The following is a 24,255-nucleotide window of genomic DNA, read 5'->3' on the forward strand; positions in this document are numbered from 1 at the left end:
AGAGGCGTCACTACAGACCCTGGTTCCATTCCAGGCTGTATCACAGCGGTCTAAGACACTGCATCTCAGTGCTAGAGGCGTCACTACAGACCCTGGTTCGATTCCAGGCTGTATCACAGCGGTCTAAGACACTGCATCTCAGTGCTAGAGGKMTCACTACAGACCCTGGTTCCATTCCAGACTGTATCACAGCCGGCCGTGATTTGGAGTCCCATAGGGTGCCGCACAATTGGCCWAGAGTCATCCGGGTTTGGCCGGTGTAGGCCGTCATTGTTAATAAGAACTTGTTCTTAACTGACTTGCCTTGTTAAATAAAGGTTACATTTAAATATATATATAATGTTAAGATGGATGTCTTGAGGTCTGATCTGCATCCTGGACTACATGACKATTTTAAGTGTGTTTAGGTCTATTTTTCCCCTAATTTCTTTCTAATTTATCATTTTGAGTCTCATTTAAAGTTTAGTTTTTTTATCATACGAATTGTAAAAAAAAAAAAAGTAAAGTCTTGCCTATATATACGAAACTAAAATGAATGCAACGAAATAAGATAAATAGTTTCAACAAAAGAAACCTTCCCATTGCAGGATTGAAGATGCTGACCAATCAGAAGCGAGGGGACTACTACGGGGTGGTGTCCACGTGGCAGTTGAAGAGGAAGAGGGAGCTGGGGGTGCACCTGCTCTACAGGGCCATGCAGATCTTCCTGGCTGAGGGCGAGAGGCAGCTCAGACCWCCTGATATCAGGGTGGGACAGTAGTGACCCCCATTGGGTAGAGTTGGGTACTGCACCAACAGAAAATGAAAGTGTTTATTGAACAAGGTGTTGACTATTTTGCTCTATTCTGACAAAARTTAGGTTTAAAGGTCCAATGCAGCTGTTTTTATCTCAATATCAAATCATTTCTGAGTAACAATTAAGTACCTTATTGTGATTTGTTTTCAATTAAAATGGTTAAAAAGGAACAAAAATAGCTTCTTAGACAAAGAGCAATTTCTCAAGCAAGAATTTTGATAGGGCTGTCTAGGAGTGGTCTGAGTGGGGAGAGGAACATTGAAAATGGACTAATTTACAGCCTGTTGATGTTACCAGGCGGGCCAAAACTCCATCCCACCAAGACAGGCTGACATTTCAGGCAGTCGTTTCAGACAGCTCTTACACTAAAAGGGCATTATCATAATTTTCACAATATTATTTCAGGCTCATAGTGTGGGAATTTAATAAAACACAGGGAAACCACATTTTTGAGTGTACTGGGCCCATTTAAAGTGTAAATGTTTTACTTATTGATGTAGAAGAGATTGGCTTGTTGGAACACGGGACCAAGATATAGGTCATTTTTCTATACATTTTTGTGACCATGTCGTACCAGGGCTCCTCAACCAGATTCACCTTGAAGCTCTAATGGTTGTCATTTCACACTTTCTGTCACCTCCGCTCTCTCCAATCTCCTCTCCTCTACTCCTTCTCTTAATCCATCTCCTCGCTCCTTTCTCTAATCCCATCTCTCCTCGCCTCCTCTCTAATCCCATCTCCTCGCCTCTTCTCTATCCCATCTCCTCGCCTCCTTCTCTAATCCATCTCCTCGCCCTCTTCTCAATCCATCTCCTCGCCTCCTTCTCTAATCCATCTCCTCGCCTCCTTCTCTAATCCCATCTCCTCCCTCTCTTAATCCATCTCCTCGCCTTCTCAACCGCATTGGAAGAGAAGTTCAAGGTCCTCCTTCGGCCTTCTTCTCCAAAATCGTTTTTAGAAGGAGCCCGAAGAGAGCGTTGATGAATCGAGGAAAGGAAATTGGAGGAAAGGAGAAAATAGAATAGTCAATGGGAAGAATGACTGATATGGAAAGCTTGTCCACTTACCTTAGCATCAGTTAAATATGTACGTCCATTAAATATGATGCAAATACATGTATTTCTTTAGCAGGAAAACCATTAGGCTTGTATTGTTAGTAGTATGATCATGTTGTATGTATTTGTAGATAAAGTTTACCACCAGAATGAAAGCACTAAAGGAAAGAAACCATATTTTTTTTTAAGAATCTTGTCACAACCGATGTATGTCTCTGGTCAAAACACTGGGTGGAAGGAAAAACACATTTACACACGTTTTGAGGATTTTGTTATTTACCTCAGTCAAATCAATTACAGATTAACTTGATTTAACTATTTCCCTTTTAACAAGTGATATGATCAATGCATAGTTAAAATGAAGGTACCAAACAAATGTCAATATCATTAGCTATATGCCTATGCATATGCTATGTCAAACTGGCCAAAAGTTTACGTGTTCGAATCATCTCATGCACAGAATCTTTCAACTGTCTACAGACGATTTCATCAATGTAGCATTCTTTTTCTTTGTATGTAAGGATGTTCTTTTATAAAAACAAAAATACCGAAGTAATTGACTGTTTGTCACCTTTCATTTCAGTTGACCCTGACATTTCACTATAAGAGCATTTGGCATTGACCTGAACAATAGGCTGTAAAAGGTGTGCTTGCGTTCCAGCATAATTTGAACAATAGGAGGATGGCAATTTCATTTCCTTGATTCCTCCCATCCTCTCTTCAATTGTAGCTTCCTCCTCAAAACCCATTGGATGAGAAGTTATGAGGGGAGGGACCTCTGACCTCATCCAATGGGGTTTGAGAAGGAGGCAAGGAAATGCTAGAGATTCTCACACAGTCTTGTTAAGTGATTTATATTTTTTTGAGTTATTGAAATAATTTCAAAATTGTAAAAGATATGTATTTTTTTATGTTTATAATTTTACCTTTTAAATAAAAGGCAAGTCAGTTAAGATCAAATTCTTATTTACAATGATGGCCTACCCCGGACAAACCCAATCACGGCCGGATGTGATACAGCCTGGATTCGAACCAGGGACTGRAGTGATGCRTCTTGCACTGAGAAGCAGTGCCTTACACCGCTGCGCCACTCGGAAGCTAAATGAAGGACATGCTAGCTTTGCTGTACGAGTCTCTTCAACCAGCTAGAGTTTGATTTCAATGGTAGTTAGGTAATTGGACCTGAAGATATATGTAATGACTAGATGTACAGATGCACTGTACTTTATATGGATGCATGTATTGTAATGACTTTAAAARACAAACATTTTATAATATAGCAGTGAACTTCAAATGGGTACACACATTTACCATACTGTACTCAGTGGTCTGAATGTCCTGCAATGATGGTGTCTATCACCACGTCAGACTTCCCTCTAGTGGTCTTCTGATGGTGTCTATCACCACGTCAGAGTTCCCTCTAGTGGTCTTCTGATGGTTCTATCACCACGTCGAGGTTCCCTCTAGTAGTCTTCTGATGGTGTCTATCACCACGTCAGACTTTCGCCTCTAGTGGTCTTCTGCATGGTTGTCTATCACCACGCTCAGAGTTCCCTCTACGGGTCTTCTGATGGTGTCTATCACCACGTCAGAGTTCCTCTAGGGGTTCTTCTGATGGTGTCTATCACCACGTTCAGAGTTCCTCTATGGTCTTCCTGATGGTGGTCTGTATCACGTCAGAGTTCCCTCTAGTGGTCTTCTGATGCGTGTCTATCACCCACGTCAGAATTCCTCTAGTGGTCTTCTGATGGTGTCTATCACCAGTCAAGAGTTCCCTCTAGTGGTTTCTGATGGTGTCTATCACCATTGTCAGAGTTCCCTCTAGGGGTCTTCTGAATGGTGTCTGTATCACGTCAGAGTTCCCTCTAGGGGTCTTCTGATGGTGTCTATCACCACGTCAGAGTTCTCCTAGAGTCTTCTGATGGTGTTGTATCACGTCAGAGTCCTCTAGTGTCTTTCTGATGGTGTCTATCACCACGTCAGAGTTCCTCTAGTGGTCTTCTGATGGTGTCTATCACCACGTCAGACTTCCCTCTAGTGTCTTCTGATGGTTGTCTATCACACGTCAGAGTTTCCCTCAGTGGTCTTCTAGGTGTTCTATCACGCACGTCCGAGTTCCTGCTAGTGGTCCTTCTGATGGTGTCTATCACACGTCAGAGTTCCCTCTAGGGGTCTTCTGATGGTCGTCTATCACCCAGTCAGAGTTCCCTCTAGGGTTCTTCTGATGTGGTCTATCACCACGTCAGAGTTTCCTCTATGGTCTTCTGATGGTTATCCACCACGTCAGAGTTCCCTTAGTAGTCTTCTGATGGTGCCTATCACACGTTCAGAGTTTCTTCATAAGAGTTATCTATTTTACTAATGGATGGAAACACTCCTAAACTTTTGTCATTGGCAAAATCTTGTGTTCCCCATGTATTGTTTGAGTTCTAAACAGTGGGGTCTGGGATTATTGGATCTCTTGATAAAGATGAGCAAAAAAAAGAGACTATCAAATAATATAAATACTGAGCTATATTGCAAAAAAATATATACAAAATTATATTATTTTATACTAACACAATTACTCAGAGAAAGAGATTTTGTAGTAAATATATATAAAAAAATAAAAAAACATTCTCAAAAAAATTCTCCCCCTTGTGAGGATAACAGCACTGAGCCTTTTTCTAAAATGTTTTATGACATTGGAGAACACATTGGGATGGATCTTAGACCAGTCCTCCATACAGAATCTTACCACATCCTTGATATCCTTCATCTGCACTTATGGACTATCCTCTTCAAAATCAAACCACATGTCCGGAGAATGAGATGGCCAAGTATATCTTTGTAGATTTTGATGTGTGCTTGTGGTTATTATCTTGCACGAAGATTCAAATACAACCAGGTTTTTGACTAAAATGTCTTAGTCCTTGTTAAAGTTCATAATGTCYCTGACCTTAACAAGGGCCKCAGGACCAGTGGAAGCAAAAATASCCCCATTACATCAAAAGATCCACCACCATATTTTACAGTAGGTATGGGGTTCTTTTCTGCTTATGTATTGTTCTTTCGAAGGCCAAACCCACCGTTGGTGTTCGTGGCCAAAGACTTATGACCACAGCACTGGTTCCAATCCAAGTGCCAAGGCCGTTTAGCCAACTCCAGGCAGTGATATGGTCAGGTGCTGGAGTATTGAAAACAGGGGATCCAATCATTTTGACACCTATCTTTCAGGGAGCTTTTTTTGTTTGTTGTTGCATTACTTGTTAAACAAAATAATTCTGAGCAATTGTATTAGTATGAACGAATATAATTGTTTGAGCATTCCCATATAGTGGTATATATAGTATTTGAATTATTTTACACRGTCTTTTTTGTAAAAAAACTAACATTTTTTATCAAGGGATCCTATAATTCCAGACCCCACTGTATCTGAAGCTGGACTACATTTATATAAGTAACAGCATAAKGTGTCTCCAATTCTTCTCATTATATTATTCAAGTGTTATTTTCTGGAAGATAAAAAGGACTAGATAAATGTAAAATTAGATTATGAGAACAAAATGTAAAAATGTATTTAAAGTAATCAAAATCCAGACACACAACTAGTTGGAAATCTTATGTATAATATGAGTTGCCATCGTCCTTGTTATGAGGTATAGTAGCATTCCCTTTATGGATTCACAGAACTTCTCTCTCTATATTTATTATATAATTCCTACTAAATACCTTTAAATCCCTACAGGTGGGGTGGTGTAATGCACTGTTTCTCCAAGATGATTAGTGGGGCTATTACCTTCAGGACATATCATATCAGGACAAACTTTATCTGTCATATGCGCCGAATACAACAGGTGAAATGCTTACTTACAAGCCCTTAACCAACGATGCAGTTTTAAGATAATATCAAAAAAAAAAAAAATTGTTGAAAAAAGTAAGATAAGAAAAACAAATAATTAAAGAGCAGCAGTAAATAACAACAGCGGGGCTATATACAGGGGGTACCGGTACAGAGTCAATGTGGAGGCCTATATACAGGGGGTACCGTACATAGTCAATGTCGGGAGGCATTATACAGAGGGTACCGGTAACAGGGTGAATGTGGAGGCTACATACAGGGGGTACCGGTACAGAGTCAATGTGGAGGCTATATACAGGGGGTACCGGTACAGAGTCAATGGGAGGCTATATACAGGGGGTACCGGTACAGAGTCAATGTGCAGGGGGCACCGGTGTCAAGGTATTTGAGATTATTATGTACATGCAGTAAGGGTTGTTAAAGTGGCTATGCACAGATAATAACAGAGAGTAGTAGCAACGTTGTGGGGGGGGGGGGGGGGGTTGCAAATAGTCTGGGTAGCCATTTGATTAGCTGTTCAGGAGTCTTATGGCTTGGGGGGGTAGAAGCGGTTTAGAAGCCTCTTGGACCTAGACTTGGCGCTCCGGTACCGCTTGCCGTGCGGTAGCAGAGAGAACAGTCCGACTAGGGTGTCTGGAGTCTGACGATTTTTTAGGGCCTTCCTCTGACACCGCCTGGTAGAGGTCATGGATGGCTTGGCCCCGGTGATGTACTGGGCCGTACGCACTACCCTCTGTAGTGCCTTGCAGTTGGAGGCCGAGCAGTTGCCATACCAGGCAGTGATGCAACCCATCAGGATGCTCTCGATGGTGCAGCTGTAAAATCTTTTGAGGATCTGAGGACCCGTGCCAAATCTTTTCAGTCTCCTAAGGGGGAATAGGTAATGATTGTGTTGGAGTTGTGCCTGGCCGTGCAGTCATCCTGTCCTCCATCTGTCAAACTAGACCAATTTAGTGTTATAATCAAATAATCTTACAGTAGGTTGCCTTTGTGCTAAGTTTGACAGTCGCCCACACTGTGAAAGAGTGATGGGTTAAAACGTGTCTTTAGATTTTCAGTTAATTCCTGTCTCTAATCCTTGGTAATGACAGTCTGTGGTTTATTGGTATTTAGGGCTCTATTCAATCTMTGTCGCTGAAGCGTTAGAGATTCTGCGATAGAAATGTAAAATGGCAGCTGAAACCAGTCTCTACTAATGCCTTTTTAAAAATGTTAAAATCACACTGTAACGGTGAACTTTAGCGACACGGATGGAATAGAGACCTTAGCCTTTATTTTTCTCATTGAGATACAAATCTATGTTGGAAGAGAGACCTATAATATCTGCCTTTTTAAAATCCGTTTGACCCTCAGTCAAAAAATAGAAACCCACACAGAATCACAGAATCATACGAAATATACATTTTATTCCCCCCTCTCCCATAGCCACATAAGAAGTCTCCACCAGCATGATCAAGATGAGATATGATGCAATGTCTACTTACATTCTCCATAAAATACTGTACATACATATCTATCTATCTATACATATATACACACATACCAGAATCAGCATATCAGAACGAGATCCCCTCTGATGGTTGATTGCTGCGAAAATCTGGGACACAGTTGCATTCATTGTTCAGCGAGTTTTTCCACATAGTTAAACCCACCGACAGCAATGAATGTTGATTGTGACCTTTGTTGTGGTTTGGGGCTAGAGGCTTTTCTTTCAGGAGAGTTGTTCTGAACGAAAGGATACAGGATGTGGGCTGGGGTGGGTGGGTGTTCGGGGTGGGGTGTGGTAGTGGTGAGGCGTGGGTGGAGGGGGTGTGGTAGTGGTGGGGCGTGGGTGGAGGGGGGGAGGGGGGGGCAGATGGGACCATAGTGTTCTTCCTCTGGTTATAATGAGTTAGTAGCCATGCGCGTCGATCATCAAGCGACAAGGGCTGGCCACAGGGTACAATCAACGGTCGATGGTCTTTGTCAATTTAGCTCAAAACTCACCGACAGCGTTGAATGTTCACCGGGGCGAACGGGGCCTGATAGTGAGCAAGGTTGACAGTCTGACGCTTGGAGATTCAGAGAGATGAGCACAGTGGGCGACTGGGCCTATCATTTCCTCTCTCTCTCTCTCTCTCGGGGGAGCTAGAAGGACACTACAAAGACACAGCCATTATCCCTCATATCTCAAGTCACTTTTCAGACAGCTCTCTTTACCGGTTTATCAGAGGATGGTTATTTAATGTTTCACAGAAGACACTCAATTCCTTTTTTTGCTGTTGTTACATTCTACTTCAATGACTGAAACCGTTTCATAATTGCAGCCCGTGTGAAAAGGTGTGTAGAGAGACTGAAGGCTTGGAAATGAATGCGGACGGTCTCTTCTTGCCCCTGGTCTTGTCCTCTGGCTGACAAAGAGAGGGAGAGAAAGAAAGGCAGGAATTAAGAATTCAAAAAACCATCTCTTCCATTTGGTTAATAAACCTGAATCTCAAATAAAGTCCCATTATCAATTTTGTTTCAGACTGTTTAAATGTCTTGATGTAATTTAATATAATCATAATATTCTTATTTTGCTCAGAGAGTTTAAGCGTCAGTTCAGCTCCTTGTCTTTGACTGCTATAACACGGTATAAAAACTGTACACGGGGCAGGAAAACATGTTTATTTTCTCTCTCGGTAGCGGTTGGGGCTTTAGTCATCTCTAAAGTCCTGACTCATTTTGAGTTTTGGTAAACAGCACACTGTGGGAATACAAGGGGTGGTATCACAGTGGCCTATCTGCGTATGCGTTGCTTACCTCAACTGAGCGGTTTTAGCGMCAATTAGCTTCAGTGGGTGGAGGTGACCCCTAACCGTAACCCAGAGGGCTCATCTCAGAGCTCAGGATGAGACAGTGTCGGACTCGCAACCTGCTTGGGTCATGATAATTGATCTGGAGACTATGATGTGGGGCATGGCCGCAGGAAAATGCGGTGTAAAAAAAAAAWTTATAATAATAATCCCCTTTATAATAAAGTATATAGTGGCACACAGTAGAGAGCAGGGATGTTTTAGTATTTACACCTTTTTCACAGGGTCTGGAAAAACCCGGGGTGAAAAATGGCCTTTTATAAATACATTTCATGACATTCTACGTAATTTGCATGACAGAACACAACAGAACCGTTTGAAATACCACACAAAAGGCTACTCTGTCAAACAGATCAATAAAAACGACCAGATATTGAATGCAAACAAATAGCCCAGGCCAATTACACACACACACACAATTGACATACATGTTAGTGTTTGGCCGGTGTAGGCCGTCATTGTAAATAAGAAATTGTTCTTAACTGACTTCCCTTTTTAAATAAAGGTTCAGTATAAAAGAGAAAAAATTAAAGTGCCTTTGAAKAGGGTATGGTAGTAGTTGCCAGGCGCACTGGTTAGAGTGTGTTAAGAACTGCAACAGTGTTGGGTTTTTCCACACTCAACAGTTTCCCGTGTYTATCAAGAATGGTCCACCACCCAAAGGACATCCAGCCAACTTGACAACTGTGGGAAGCATTGGAGTCCATGCCCCAATTAATTGAGGCTGTTCTGAGGGCAAAAGGGGGTGCAACTCAATATTAGGAAGGTGTTCTTAATGTTTTGTACACTCAAGTGTATATAGTGAACCGTCTATATGTGACCCGTCTATATAGTGACCTGTCTTGATTAGCTACTATCTTTTGTGTATTCCCTCAACAAGCTCCTAACCGGGCATTTAATGGCTTGCTCCAGAGACATTACCAAATGTGCAGTCAGTCCATGCTCGAGGGCCACATCAAACTCCCTGACCCCTGGCCCCTTGTAAAGCCATTGGACTAACATTGTGTGAATTGACAGAAGTGGATTAGCAGAGGTGGCAGTGTACTGTAAGGTCTTCTACTGGCCAGAGGACAAGATGACAGAGACTTGTTAAGCCAGGAGTCAGAGAGAACCAGAGAGGTGCCCTGAACTGACATCCAAGCCCATATCAGAGTGACAGGGCTGGGCATCACAGGCGGGACGTGTCAGGGTGGATGGTGGAAAAGGGGGAAGTTTACAGTACATGGGAATGGAGGAGGAGGAGGAGAGGGAGGAGGGGGGGTTGGTAGTCTGTCCCTTAATGGCGCCGGCAGCTCTGACATTTAACCACTTCATGGTTGTAAATCAGATGATGGAGACTGTGGTGTCAGAAGTGGATGTGTCTATAGTCATAAASCATGTGACTACAGATAAATAATTGACTAACAGGGCGGAACATATGGTTTCTATCGCTGAAGCAAATCCTRGTGACTAAAAAACTAGAAAAATACTGTAAATACGATATCATTTATTTTTTGTATAAAATAAAGAAAAAGACAGAGCGAACAACATATTAACTAAAGTGTAAACACATATTCAGACCCCTCCCCCCCTCTGAAAAGCACAGAAACTCCAGAATGACAAATCGCCTAGCGCGATCGAATTACTGAAAAATAACCAAAAGGGAGGTGTCGGCACTTGGCTATCAGCCGTGTGAACTATATTACTGCTCAGAGATCTGCTTTCAACCACAGGGAAGGGTGGTATTACACAACTAGCTCAGCGACGACACGGGAACACTTTGTGACACTGGTTAGGGAGAACCAGGCAACACTTTACAGGACACCAGGCTACTGTGTCATGTTCATTAGGGAAACCGGTTAAAACTGGTTTCCCACAAGGCAGCATGCTACTGGGTCATGTTGTATTACAGGACGCTATCAGGGTAAAGGGAACTGTTGTATTACAGGATGCTATCAGGGTAAAGGGAACTGTTGTATTACAGGATGCTATCAGGGTAACAGGGAACTGTTGTTTCAGGATGCTTAATAGGGTAAAGGAACTGTTGTATTACAGGATGCTATCAGGGTTAAAGGGAACTGTTTGTATTACAGGATGCTATCAGGGTAAAGGGAACTGTTGTTATTACAGGATGCCTATCAGGGTAAAGGGAACTGTTGTATTTACAGGATGCTATCAGGGTAAAAGGGAACTGTTGTTATTACAGGATGCTATCAGGGTAAAGGGAACTGTTGTATTACAGGATGCTATCAGGGTAAGGGAACTGTTGTATTACGGATGCTATCAGGGTAAGAGGGAACTGTTGTATTACCAGGATGCTATCAGGGTATAAGGGAACTGTTGTATTACAGGATGCTATCAGGGTAAAGGGAACTGTTGTATTACAGGATGCCTATCAGGGTAAAGGGAACTGTTGTATTACAGGATGCTATCAGGGTAAGGAAACTGTTGTATTAGGATCTATGCAGGGTAAGGGAACTGTTGTATTACAGGATGCTATCAGGGTAAAGGGAACTGTTGTATTACAGGATGCTATCGGGTAAAGGGAACTGTTGTATTACAGGATGCTATCAGGGTAAAGGGAACTGTTGTATTACGGACGCATCAGGGTAAAGGGCATGTTGTATTACAGGATGCTACTAGGGTAAAGGGAACTGTTTGTATTACAGGATGCTATCAGGGTAAAGGGAACTGTTGTATTACAGGACGCTATCAGGGTAAAGGGACCTGTTTGATTTACAGGAGCTTCAGGGTAAAGGACTGTTGTATTACAGGATGCTATCAGGTAAAGGACTGTTGTATTACAGGATGCTATCAGGGTAAAGGGAACTGTTGTATTACAGGATGCTATCAGGGTAAAGGGAACTGTTGTTTTACAGGATGCTATCAGGGTAAAGGGAACTGTTGTATTACAGGATGCTATCAGGGTAAAGGGAACTGTTGTATTACAGGATGCTATCAGGGTAAAGGGAACTTTTGTATTACAGGACGCTATCAGGGTAAAGGAAACTGTTGTATTACAGGACGCTATCAGGGTAAAGGGATTGTTGTATTACAGGATGCTATCAGGGTAAAGGGAACTGTTGTATTAAGGACGCTATCAGGGTAAAGGGACCTGTTGTATTAACAGGATGCTATCAGGGTAAAGGGAACTGTTGTATTACAGGATGCTATCAGGGTAAAGGGAACTGTTTGTATTACAGGACGCTATCAGGGTAAAGGGAACTGTTGTATTACAGGATGCTATCAGGGTAAGGGAACTGTTGTATTCAGGATGCTATCAGGGTAAAGTAGTTATGTTGTATTACAGGACGCTATCAGGGTAAAGGGAACTGTTGTTATTACAGGACGCTATCAGGTAAAGGGAACTGTTGTATTACAGGATGCTATCAGGGTAAAGGGAACTGTTGTATTACAGGATGCTATCAGGAAAGGGACTGTTGTATTACAGGACGCTATCAGGGTAAAGGGAACTGTTGTATTACAGGACGCTATCAGGGTAAAGGGAACTGTTGTATTACAGGACGCTATCAGGGTAAGGGAACTGTTGTATTACAGGAGCTATCAGGGTAAAGGGAACTGTTGTATTACAGGATGCTATCAGGGTAAAGGAACTGTGTATTACAGACGCTATCAGGGTAAAGGGAACTGTTGTATTACAGGATGCTATCAGGGTAAAGGGAACTGTTGTATTACAGGATGCTATCAGGGTAAAGGGAACTGTTGTATTACAGGACGCTATCAGGGTTAAGGGAACTGTTGTATTACAGGACGCTATCAGGGTAAAGGGAATGTTGTATTACAGGATGCTATCAGGGTAAAGGGAACTGTTGTATTACAGGATGCTATCAGAGTAAAGGGACCTGTTGTATTACAGGGATGCTATCAGGGTAAAGGGAACTGTTGTATTACAGGACGCTATCAGGGTAAAGGGACTGTTGTATTACAGGACGCTATCAGGGTAAAGGGAATGTTGCAGACTGCAGGTTGTCCACCTGAAGAGGAAATTCTTCCTAGATTACCTGCCCCCCCCCCCCCCCCACACACCACCACCACACACACACCTCCAGGAGCGCGTAGATCTACTGGCCCACAGCTGAAAGGTCTGAGTTCTTCTGTGATCTGCTGTCACACACGCAGGCAAGAGAATAAATATTAATACACTGTTACTATTTTGACATTTGAAAATACAACAAGATATTTGAAGAATAGTTATAAAGCAGCAAGCATGTGTGTGTGTGTGGGATGCTGTGGCAGGAAGGTTGTTACAGAGTTACAGGCCGCGACACCCCTATCGACACCCAGACACTGAGCACTGACAAAAAACTCAGACCAAAACAAAATGGCAGCATTTTCTCAGCATCAGGCCACACAGAAAGACATCCTCCATTTGAGCTTTGTGCTGGTCTCACACACACACACACACACACACACAACACACAACACACACACACACACACACACACACACACACACACACACACACACACCACACACACACACACCACACACACACACACAGACACACACAGACACACACAACAACACACAGGGCTGAGCCGGGGAATGGGGCAGAGGCATTCCGTCTCACAGTATTAGCTGAGAAGAGGAGGTTGACAGAGACTTTATTATTGATGCCATGTGTTTCATAGAGGGCTTAGTGCCTTCGTGGCTACACATTCAATCCATTCATTTAAATCTATACATTAAAGCCATTGCTCAATAGGCCCTAGACATCTAGTATAATGTGCAATAAAACACTCCTTAGTACAGACTATTGCCAAAACCCATTCACTCCTTAGTAAGACCTATTGCCAAAACCCATTCACTCCTTAGTACAGACCTATTGCCAAAACCCACTCACTCCTTAGTACAGACCTATTGCCAAAAACCCATTCACTCCTTAGTACAGACCTATTGCCAAACACCACATTCACCCCTTAGTACAGACCTATTGCCAAAACCCATTCACCTCCTTAGTACAGACCTATTGCCAAAAACACATTCACTTCCTTAGTACAGACCTATTGCCAAAACCCACTCACTCCTTAGTACAGACCTATTGCCAAAACCCACTCACTCCTTAGTAAGCAGACCTATTGCCAAAACCCACTCACTCCTTAGTACAGACCTATTGCCAAAACCCATTCACCCCTTAGTACAGACCTATTGCCAAAACCCACTCACTCCTTAGTAACAGACCTATTGCCAAAACCCATTCACTCCTTAGTACAGACCTATTGACAAAACCACTCACTCCTTAGTACAGACATATTGCCAAAACCCACTCACTCCTTAGTACAAGACCTATTGCCAAAACCCACTCACTCCTTAGTACAGACCTATTGCCAAAAGCCACTCACTCCTTAGTACAGACCTATTGACAAAACCCATTAATTCTTTGAAAAAAATCCCCTCCATAATCTGACAACCCCTCTGAAGTTGCGCACCAGTGTGTACACCCCCGTGGTTTCTGGTCTTTTTAAAAACACATCATGCTTTTCTCCAACGACTACGCACACGAAGCCTTGTGTGACGTGGACTGGGTAGACGTTTCGAGCCAGTCAGAGTGACCACAGGTGATAAAACCGTGTCCAGCCAGCTAGGCCACGTCGCCACCTCCGGTCAGCACACTGACATTGATGGCAGTGACACAGATCTGGGTTACGCTCATTAGGGCATGCAACCAAAACATTTTTTTTTAAATTTTTGCAACTGGAAATGAAAACGTGGGTTTCTTATTGAACCAGGTCCAAGGAGTACCTCCTCTGATTCAGTCAGTTCATGTTTTTTTTGGTGCCTAATGAACGCAACCCTGAGGTAGTACTTTGGGTCAAACCAGAATACAGGACAGGACAGGTGTGTTAGGACTCTGAATATGCTTAGCAGAAAAGGGTGTGTTAGGACCTCTGAATATGGACTTAGACAGGACAGGACAGGGTGTGTTAGGACCTCTGAATATGGACTTAGACAGGACAGGACAGGGTGTGTTAGACCTCTGAATATGGACTTAGACAGGACAGGACAGGGTGTGTTAGGACCTCTGAATATGGACTTAGACAGGACAGGACAGGGTGTGTTAGGACCTCTGAATATGGACTTAGACAGGACAGGACAGGGTGTGTTAGGACCTCTGAATATGGACTTAGACAGGACAGGACAGGGTGTGTTAGGACCTCTGAAATATGGACTTAGACAGGACAGGACAGGGTGTGTTAGGACCTCTGAATATGGACTTAGACAGGACAGGACAGGGTGTGTTAGGACCTCTGAATATGGACTTAGACAGGAAAGGAGAACCCTTGGTGTGTGAGAGTTAAAGAGAGAGACAGACCAGACACATCTGTCTGTGTACAGGGCAGGCTTCACATTGTCTCTATTCAGCCTATTTGACATTATTGAGAGAGAGAGAGAGACATTGAAATACAGAGAGAAGAGAGAGATACATGAAGAGAACGTCAACATCAAGCGCCAAGACAGAAACAGAGATGGAGAGTAAAGAGTGAATAGTAACCTGCAATATCGTTATCATCCATCCCTCTGTTATCGTCCGCCCTCCCTCTGTTATCGTCCGCCCTCCCCTGTTATCGTCCGCCCCTCCCCTGTTATCGTCCGCCTCTCCCCCTCGCCCCTGTTATCGTCCGCCCTCCCCTGTTATCGCCCGCCCTCCCACTGTTATCGCCCGCCCTCCCTCTGTTATCGTCCCCCTGTCCGCCCTCCCCTGTTATCGTCCGCCCTCCCCCTGTTATCGTCCGCCCTCCCCCTGTTATCGCCCGCCTCCCACTGTTATCGCCCCGCCTCCTCTGTTATCATCCAGCCCCCTCTGTTATCATCCCGCCCTCCCTCTGTTATCATCCCGCCCTCCCTCTGTTATCATCCGCCCTCCCTCTGTTATCATCCGCCCTCCCTCTGTTATCATCCGCCCTCCCTCTGTTATCATCCATCCCTCTGTTATCGTCCGCCCTCACTCAGTTATCATTCACCCCCCTCAATTATCGTCTGTCCTCCCTCTGTTATCATTCATCCCCCTCAGAGGGAGAGAGAAAGAGCGAAGGTTTCCATGGTAACCTGGGATGGCATCGCTCCAGTGTTTGTGAAGTGCAGTGGGGATGTTTCATTGTGGGAAATATAACTGGTGAGAGTAGGAGTGAGTGTGTGAGTGAGGGAGAGTGGGTGAGAGTGTGTGTCTATCTGTGAGTGAGTGAGTATAAAAGGTGATACGGGTCACAGGGTTTCATTAGGGAGTCTGACAGAGTGGATACACAGGCCAGTGTGAGGAAAGACACATAGTTCTCACTGCATAGGAGTTGTATTCACTAATATGCAACATTAATGTTTAACAAACACATGCATAAGTCCAGTACAGGTAGATTGTATCTTCTACTTATTGTATGTCCTATGTAGTAGTAGTTTTATTTAGATTGGATACTCTAATCATCATTACATATCCAGTTACTACATTGCTGTACAGTCTGTCCGGTTATTACGGGCGGTGTACAGTCTGTCCGGTTATTACGTGGGCGGTGTACAGTCTGTCTGGTTATTACCGTGGGCGGTGTACAGTCTGTCTGGTTATTACCGTGGGGTGTACAGTCTGTCTGGTTATTACCGTGGGCGGTGTAAGTCTGTCTGGTTATTACCGTGGGCGGTGTACAGTCTGTCTGGTTATTACCGTGGGCGGTGTACAGTCTGTCTGGTTATTACCGTGGGCGGTGTACAGTCTGTCTGGTTTTACCGTGGGCGGTGTACAGTCTGTCTGGTTATTACCGTGGCGGTGTACAGTCTGTCTGGTTATTACCGTGGGCGGTGTACAGTCTGTCTGGTTATTACCGTGGGCGGTGTACAGTCTGTCTGGTTATTACGTGGGCGGTGTACAGTCTGTCTGGTTATTACCGTGGGCGGTGTACAGTCTGTCTGTTATTACCGTGGCGGTGTACAGTCTGTCTGGTTATTACCGTGGGCGGTGTACAGTCTGTCTGGTTATTACCGTGGGCGGTGTACAGTCTGTCTGGTTATTACCGTGGGCGGTGTACAGTCTGTCTGGTTATTACCGTGGGCGGTGTACAGTCTGTCTGGTTATTACCGTGGGCGGTGTACAGTCTGTCTGGTTATTACCGTGGGCGGTGTACAGTCTGTCTGGTTATTACCGTGGGCGGTGTACAGTCTGTCTGGTTATTACCGTGGGCGGTGTACAGTCTGTCTGGTTATTACCGTGGGCGGTGTACAGTCTGTCTGGTTATTACCGTGGGCGGTGTACAGTCTGTCTGGTTATTACCGTGGGCGGTGTACAGTCTGTCTGGTTATTACCGTGGGCGGTGTACAGTCTGTCTGGTTATTACCGTGGGCGGTGTACAGTCTGTCTGGTTATTACCGTGGGCGGTGTACAGTCTGTCTGGTTATTACCGTGGGCGGTGTACAGTCTGTCTGGTTATTACCGGTGGCGGTGTACAGTCTGTCTGGTTATTACCGTGGGCGGTGTACAGTCTGTCTGGTTATTACCGTGGGCGGTGTCAGTCTGTCTGGTTATTACCGTGGGCGGTGTACAGTCTGTCTGGTTATTACCGTGGGCGGTGTACAGTCTGTCTGGTTATTACCGTGGGGCGGTGTACAGTCTGTCTGGTTATTACCGTGGGCGGTGTACAGTCTGTCTGGTTATTACCGTGGGCGGTGTACAGTCTGTCTGGTTATTACCGTGGGCGGTGTACAGTCTGTCTGGTTATTACCGTGGACGGTGTACAGTCTGTCTGGTTATTACCGTGGGCGGTGTACAGGATGTACACACACACACACACACACACACACACACACACACACACCCACACACACACACACACACACACACACACACACACACACACACACACACACACACACACACACACACACACACACACACACACACCACATGACACACACCCGACGCACACACCTATGTGAAGCAAAACATTAAACCCAAAGTCACACCGTTTGTGGATACGAATCCACTCACAACCTCATTCCTACACACCTCATGGGTGATCTACAGCTTTTCTGGTGCATTACTCTTAACCTAACTTGACTGTCATGTCACCCTTTTATATCACATGTAGAGAATGAGGAGTTTGTGAAACCTCACTTTTTTTCTCTCTTTCTCTCCAAAACAGACAACGCACAGTAGAACCTTGAGGTAGGAACGTAATCGAGGTAGGAACGTATTGAGGTAGGAACGTATCGAGGTGTTACAATTCAATCTGCAACATTACAGAACATTCAGATAGGAAATATATGATATAGAACAGATATACAGTAATTGCCTATCATGAATAATAGGGAATTTTGTCAGCTCTATTCATTACATTTCTATACTTGCTTAAATTCCTTTTGGTATTTGTCCACTGTTGATACAGTCCCAAAATGTGTTGCATGTCAGCGGTCAAGATATCAGGAAACAAAAAGTGTCACTTTGTTTAGTTTTTTGTTGTTGCAATACACTGAAAACTTTACTGCTGACATGCAAAACATGTTGGGACTGTATGAACACTGGACTAATGTAAAATATATATATATATAGTTTGAGTGAATTTTTCCTTTATTAGACCCTGGTTGCAGCTGGGAGGATTCCGTCCAATGGTGTGAGATGTCCACATTGCTCAACTGGCCACGACTGTGGCATCAGACATTTCCCCCTGGTTAAAATACAGATGTGCTTTTCAACTTAGGACAAATAGATTCTATGCCAAATGGCACCCTATTAGCAATAGTGCACATTCGACCCTGGTCATAAGTAGTGCACTACATAGGGAATAGCGGTGCCAAGGGATGGAGTCACAGAGTACCGGTTCTATCTAATTAGTGTTACCCTAGATTAATGGTTGATACTTTATTCCACCTAGGAAGGAAGGAGGGAGGACAGACACCTCTTGGTTAGGTGATTATCAGTCTAGGAAGGAAGGAGGGAGAAGACACCTCTGGTTAGGTGCTTATCAGTCTAGGAAGGAAGGAGGGACAGACACCTCTGGTTAGGTGATTATCAGTCTAGGAAGGAAGGAGGGAGGACAGACACCTCTGGTTAGGTGCTTATCAGTCTAGGAAGGAGAGGGAGGACAGACACCTCTGGTTAGGTGATTATCAGTCTAGGAAGGAAGGAGGAGGACAGACACTCTGTGGTTAGGTGTTATCAGTCTAGGAAGGAGGACAGACACCTCTGTTAGGTGATTATCAGTCTGGGAAGGAAGGAGGACAGACACCTCTGGTTAGGTGATTATCAGTCTAGGAAGGAAGGAAGGAGGAAGACAGACACTCTGGTTAGGTGATTATCAGTCTAGGAAGGAAGGAGGAGGACAGACACCTCTGGTTAGGTGATTATCAGTCTAGGAAGGAAGGAGACAGACACCTCTGGTTAGGTGCTTATCAGTCTAGGAAGGAAGGAAGGAAGGAGGACAGACACCTCTGGTTAGGTGATTATCAGTCTAGGAAGGAAGGAGGGAGGACAGACACCTCTTGGTTAGGTGATTATCAGTCTAGGAAGGAAGGGGAGGACAGACACCTCTGGTTAGGTGATTATCAGTCTAGGAAGGAGGACAGACAACCTCTGGTTAGGTGATTATCAGTCTGGAAGGAAGGAGGACAGACACCTCTGGTTAGGTGATTATCAGTCTAGAAGGAAGAAGAGGGAAGACAGACACCTTGGTTAGGTGATTATCAGTCTAGGAAGGAAGGAGGAGACAGACACCTCTGGTTAGGTGATTATCAGTCTAGGAAGGAGAGGAGGACAGACACCTCTGGTTAGGTGCTTATCAGTCTGGAGAAGGAAGGAAGGGGACAGCCACCTCTGGTTAGGTGATTATCAGTCTAGGAAGGAAGGAGGAGGACAGACACCTCTGGTTAGGTGATTATCAGTCTAGGGGAAGGAGGACGCACACCTCTGGTTAGGTGATTATCAGTCTAGGAAGGAAGGAGGGACAGACACCTCTGGTTAGGTGCTTATCAGTTCTAGGAAGGAAGGGAGACAGACACCTCTGGTTAGGTGCTTATCAGTCTAAGGAAGGAGGCAGACAACCTCTGGTTGGTGATTATCAGTCTAGGAAGGAAGGAGGGAGGACAGACACCTCTGGTTTATTTATCAGTCTAGGAAGAAGGAGGGAGGACAGACACCTCTGGTTAGGTGATTATCAGTCTAGGAAGGAAGGAGGGAGACAGACACCTCTGGTTAGGTGCTTATCAGTCTAGGAAGGAAGGAAGGAGGACAGACACCTCTGGTTAGGTGATTATCAGTCTAGGAAGGAAGGAGGGAGGACAGACACCTCTGTTAGGTGATTATCAGTCTAGGAAGGAAGGAGGGAGGACAGACACCTGTGGTTAGGTGATTATCAGTCTAGAGGAAGGAAGGAGGAACAGACACCTCTGGTTAGGTGCTTATCAGTCTAGGAGGAAGGAAGGAGGACAGACACCTCTGGTTAGGTGATTATCAGTCTAGGAAGAGAGGGGGACAGACACCTCTGGTTAGGTGCTATTCAGTCTAGGAAGGAAGGAAGGAGGACAGACACCATCTTTAGTTAGGTGATTATCAGTCTAGGAAGGAGGAGGAGGACAGACACCTCTGGTTATGTGATTATCAGTCTAGGAAGAAGGAAGAGGGACAGACACCTCTGGTTAGGTGCTTATCAGTCTAGAAGGAAGGGAAGGAGGACAGACACTCTGGTTAGGTGATTATCAGTCTAGGAAGGAAGGAGGAGGACAGACACCTCTGGTTAGGTGCTTATCGTCTAGGAAGGAGGACAGACACCTCTGGTTAGGTGATTATCAGTCTGGGAAGGAAGGAGGACAGACACCTCTTGGTTAGGTGATTATCAGTCTAGGAAGGAGGAGAGGAAGACGACACCTCTGGTTAGGTGATTATCAGTCTAGGAAGGAAGGAGGAGGACAGCACCTCTGGTTAGGTGATTATCAGTCTAGGAAGGAAGGAAGGAGGACAGACACCTCTTGGTTAGGTGATTATCAGTCTAGGAAGGAAGGAGGAGGAGGACAGACACCTCTGGTTAGGTGATTATCAGTCTGGAAGGAAGGAGGAGGACAGACACCTCTGGTTAGGTGCTTATCAGTCTAGGAAGGAAGGAGGGAGGACAGACACCTCTGGTTAGGTGATTATCAGTCTAGGAAGGAAGGAAGGGGACAGACACTCTGGTTAGGTGCTTATCAGTCTAGGAGGAAGGAGGAGGACAGACACCTCTGGTTAGGTGTTATCAGTCTGGAGGAAGGAGGACAGACACCTCTGGTTAGTGTTTATCAGTCTAGGAAGGAAGGAGGAGACAGACACCTCTGGTTAGGTGTTATCAGTCTAGGAAGAAAGGGGAGGACAGACACCTCTGGTTAGTGGTATTATCAGTCTAGGAAGGAAGGAGGGAGGACAGACACCTCTGGTTTAGGTGCTTATCAGTCTAGGAAGGAAGGAGGAGGACAGACACCTCTGGTTAGGTGTTATCAGTCTGAAGGAGGAGGAGGACAGACATCTCTGGTTAGGTGATTATCAGTCTAGGAAGAAGGAGGAGGACAGACACCTTTGTTAGGTGATTATCAGTCTAGGAAGGAAGGAGGGAGACAGACACCTCTGGTTAGGTGCTTCAGTCTAGGAAGGAAGGAAGGGAACAGGCACCTCTGGTTAGGTGTTATCAGGCTAGGAAGGAAGAGGAGGACAGACACCTCTGGTTAGGTGCTTATCAGTCTAGGAAGGAAGGAAGGAGGACAGACACCTCTGGTTAGGTGATTATCAGTCTAGGAAGAGGAGGACAGACACCTCTGGTTAGTGGATTATCAGTCTAGGAAGGAAGGAGAGGACAGACACCTCTGGTTAGTGTATCAGTCTAGGAAGGAAGGAGGAGGACAGACATCTCTGTTAGGTGCTTATCAGTCTAGGAAGGAAGGAGGGAGACAGACACCTCTGGTTAGGTGATTATCAGTCTAGAAGGAAGAGGAGGACAGACACCTCTGGTTAGGTGCTTATCAGTCTAGGAAGAAGGAGGAGGACAGACACCTCTGGTTAGGTGATTATCAGTCTAGGAAGAGAAGGAGGACAGACACTCTTGGTTAGTGTGATTATCAGTCTAGGAAGGAAGGAGGAGGACAGACACCTCTGGTTAGGTATTATCAGTCTAGGAAGGAAAGAAGGAGGACAGACACCTCTGGTTAGGTCATTATCAGTCTTGGAAGAAGGAGGAGGACAGACACCTCTGGTTAGGTGATTATCAGTCTAGAAGGAAGGAGGAGGACAGACACTCTGTTTAGTGTTATCAGTCGAAGGAAGGAGGACAGACACCTCTGGTTAGGTGATATCAGTCTGGGAAGGAAGGAGGACAGACACACTCTGGTTAGGTTGATTATCAGTCTAGAAGAAGGAAAGAGGGAGACAGACACCTCTGGTTAGGTGATTATCAGTCTAGGAAGGAAGGAGGAGGCAGACACCTCTGGTTAGGTGATTATCAGTCTAGGAAGGAAGGAGGACAGACACCTCTGGTTAGGTGTTATCAGTCTAGGAAGGAAGGAAGGAGGGGACAGACACCTCTGGTTAGGTGATTATCAGTCTAGGAAGGAAGGAGGAGGACAGACACCTCTGGTTAGGTGATTATCAGTCTAGGAAGGAAGGAGGGAGGACAGACACCTCTGGTTGGTGATTATCAGTCTAGGAAGGAAGAGGGAGGACAGACACCTCTGGTTAGGTGCTTATCAGTCTAGGAAGGAAGGAGGGACAGCACTCTGGTTGAGTGTTATCAGTCTAGGAAGGAGGACAGACACCTCTGGTTAGGTGATTATCAGTCTAGGAAGGAAGAGGGGACAGACACCTCTGGTTAGTGATTATCAGTCTAGAGGAAGGGGAGGACAGACACCTCTGGTTAGGTGATTATCAGTCTAGGAAGGAAGAGGGACAGACACCTCTGGTTAGGTGATTATCAGTCTAGGAAGGAAGGGGAGGACAGACACCTCTGGTTAGGTGATTATCAGTCTGGAAGGAAGGAAGAGGACAGACACCTCTCTGTTAGGTGATTATCAGTCTAAGAAGGAAGGAGGAGGACAGACACCTCTGGTTAGTGATTATCAGTCTAGGAAGGAAGGAGGGAGGACAGACCTCTGGTTAGGTGCTTATCAGTCTAGGAAGGAAGGAAGGAGGACAGCACCTCTGGTTAGGTGATTATCAGTCTAGGAAGGAAGGAGGAGGACAGACACCTCTGTTAGGGATTATCAGTCTAGGAAGAAGGAGGGACAGACACCTCTGGTTAGTGATTTCAGTCTAGGAAGGAAGGAAGGAGGACAGACACCTCTGTTAGGTGATTATCAGTCTAGGAAGGAAGGAAGGAGACAGACACCTCTGGTTAGGTGTTATCAGTCTAGGAAGGAGGAAGGGACAGACACCTCTGGTTAGTGATTATCAGTCTAGGAAGGAAGGAGGAGGAGACACCTCTGGTTAGTGATTATCGTCTAGAAGGAAGAGGGGGACAGACACCTCTGGTTAGGTGCTTATCAGTCTAGGAGGAGGAGGGAGACAGACACCTTGGTTAGGTGATTTATCAGTCTAGGCAGAGGAAGGAGGGAGGACGAACACTCTGGTTAGGATTATCAGGTTAGGAGGAGGGAGGACAGACACCTCTGGTTAGGTGATTATCAGTCTAGGAAGGAAAGAAGGAGGACAGACACCTCTGGTTAGGTGATTATCAGTCTAGGAAGGAAGGAGGGAGGACAGACACTTTTCTTCTTTGTACTGGTAATATACTATCTGAACAATGTATTGTTGCCTACTGTAGACCATATGTAGACTGAAGAACTCTCTAGAAGAACTAATACATTTTTGATAAAACATTTAACCTCCCAAAATCTGGAAGGTTACAATACGTGCAGAAATACAGCACGTGAACTACTTAAATGGTTCTGCATTCACAGAGAAAGAACTGTGATTGACCCTGAGTTTGTGAGGAATTGCCTCGATTGTTCATACCTCACTTTGATGTTAAATATGACTGGGATGTTGGCAGTGCTGCTGTAGCCGAGATGAGAGCAGGAGGGAAAAATGATTCCGTTATTCCAGTGACTTTAAAAATGAGTCATTTATTCTCTCCCCCTCTCTTCCCTCCCGTTCCCTCTCTTCCCTCCCGTTCCCTCTCTTCCCTCTCTTCCCTCCCGTTCCCTCTCTTCCCTCCCGTTCCCTCCCGTTCCCTCTCTTCCCTCCCGTTCCCTCTCTCTCCTTCTCTCTAACTCCAAGCATCAATGAGCAGACAGACGGGCTTGCTGAAACCAGGGAGGGCATTCTTCATTAGGACAGACACGGCACAGAGACTTGCCAATTTATTCCCTCATTAGCAAGTACATGTGCTGCACACTTCAGTAAAAACACGGGGACCACCCACGTAGTCATGCCCTCTCTAACAACTACGCACAATAAAGAGAGCAGCTCTCTGGTGACTAAATAGTGAAAGAGCTGTTTATTTGGCTCCCTGATTTGAATACTGCTACTTCTGCTTTTTGCACTCCAAAACAACAATTATCTGCTGATAAGTTACAAAATCAATCTCTGATCCTCACTGCAGAAACAATAAATAGTGGGAAGAACAAGTCATTCTGGTTCACGCACATTTTTGCAGTGTGTTAAAAGAAACATTTTTTTTTTTCTGCAGGTAATCAAATCCTTTGGCAAGGTAGAAATGTACTTGAACGAGCATTTCACACTGACAATGGCACCCTACTTTTAGGGTTTTCCATTGGAGATCAAAAATCATGGTCCAAGTC

General features: G+C 44.8%; 1 protein-coding gene and 1 long non-coding RNA gene across 3 annotated transcripts in view; one reads left to right on the forward strand and one right to left on the reverse strand.

The window, feature by feature from the left end:
• Positions 1 to 1,419, forward strand: part of LOC111952862 (uncharacterized) — a 12,549-nt gene extending 11,130 nt beyond the window's left edge. Inside the window, 1 exon segment of the mRNA XM_070435047.1 lies at positions 588 to 1,419. Coding sequence (XP_070291148.1) covers positions 588 to 760 — 173 coding nt within the window. The 3' untranslated portion in view covers positions 761 to 1,419.
• A 5,651-nt stretch (positions 1,420 to 7,070) lies between these two features.
• Positions 7,071 to 24,255, reverse strand: part of LOC111952159 (uncharacterized) — a 57,772-nt gene continuing 40,587 nt past the window's right edge. Inside the window, exons 3-4 of one of the 2 annotated variants that reach the window (XR_011474102.1) lie at positions 12,570 to 12,627; positions 7,071 to 8,082 (exon numbers count right to left, since the gene is read on the reverse strand). This is a non-coding gene — a long non-coding RNA (uncharacterized lncRNA). Of the gene's footprint in view, positions 8,083 to 12,569; positions 12,631 to 24,255 lie in introns of both variants that reach the window. The other variant, XR_002875692.2, reaches the window with a different exon arrangement.

The sequence above is a fragment of the Salvelinus sp. IW2-2015 genome, linkage group LG26 (assembly GCF_002910315.2).
Source record: "Salvelinus sp. IW2-2015 linkage group LG26, ASM291031v2, whole genome shotgun sequence".
Taxonomy (NCBI): domain Eukaryota; kingdom Metazoa; phylum Chordata; class Actinopteri; order Salmoniformes; family Salmonidae; genus Salvelinus; species Salvelinus sp. IW2-2015.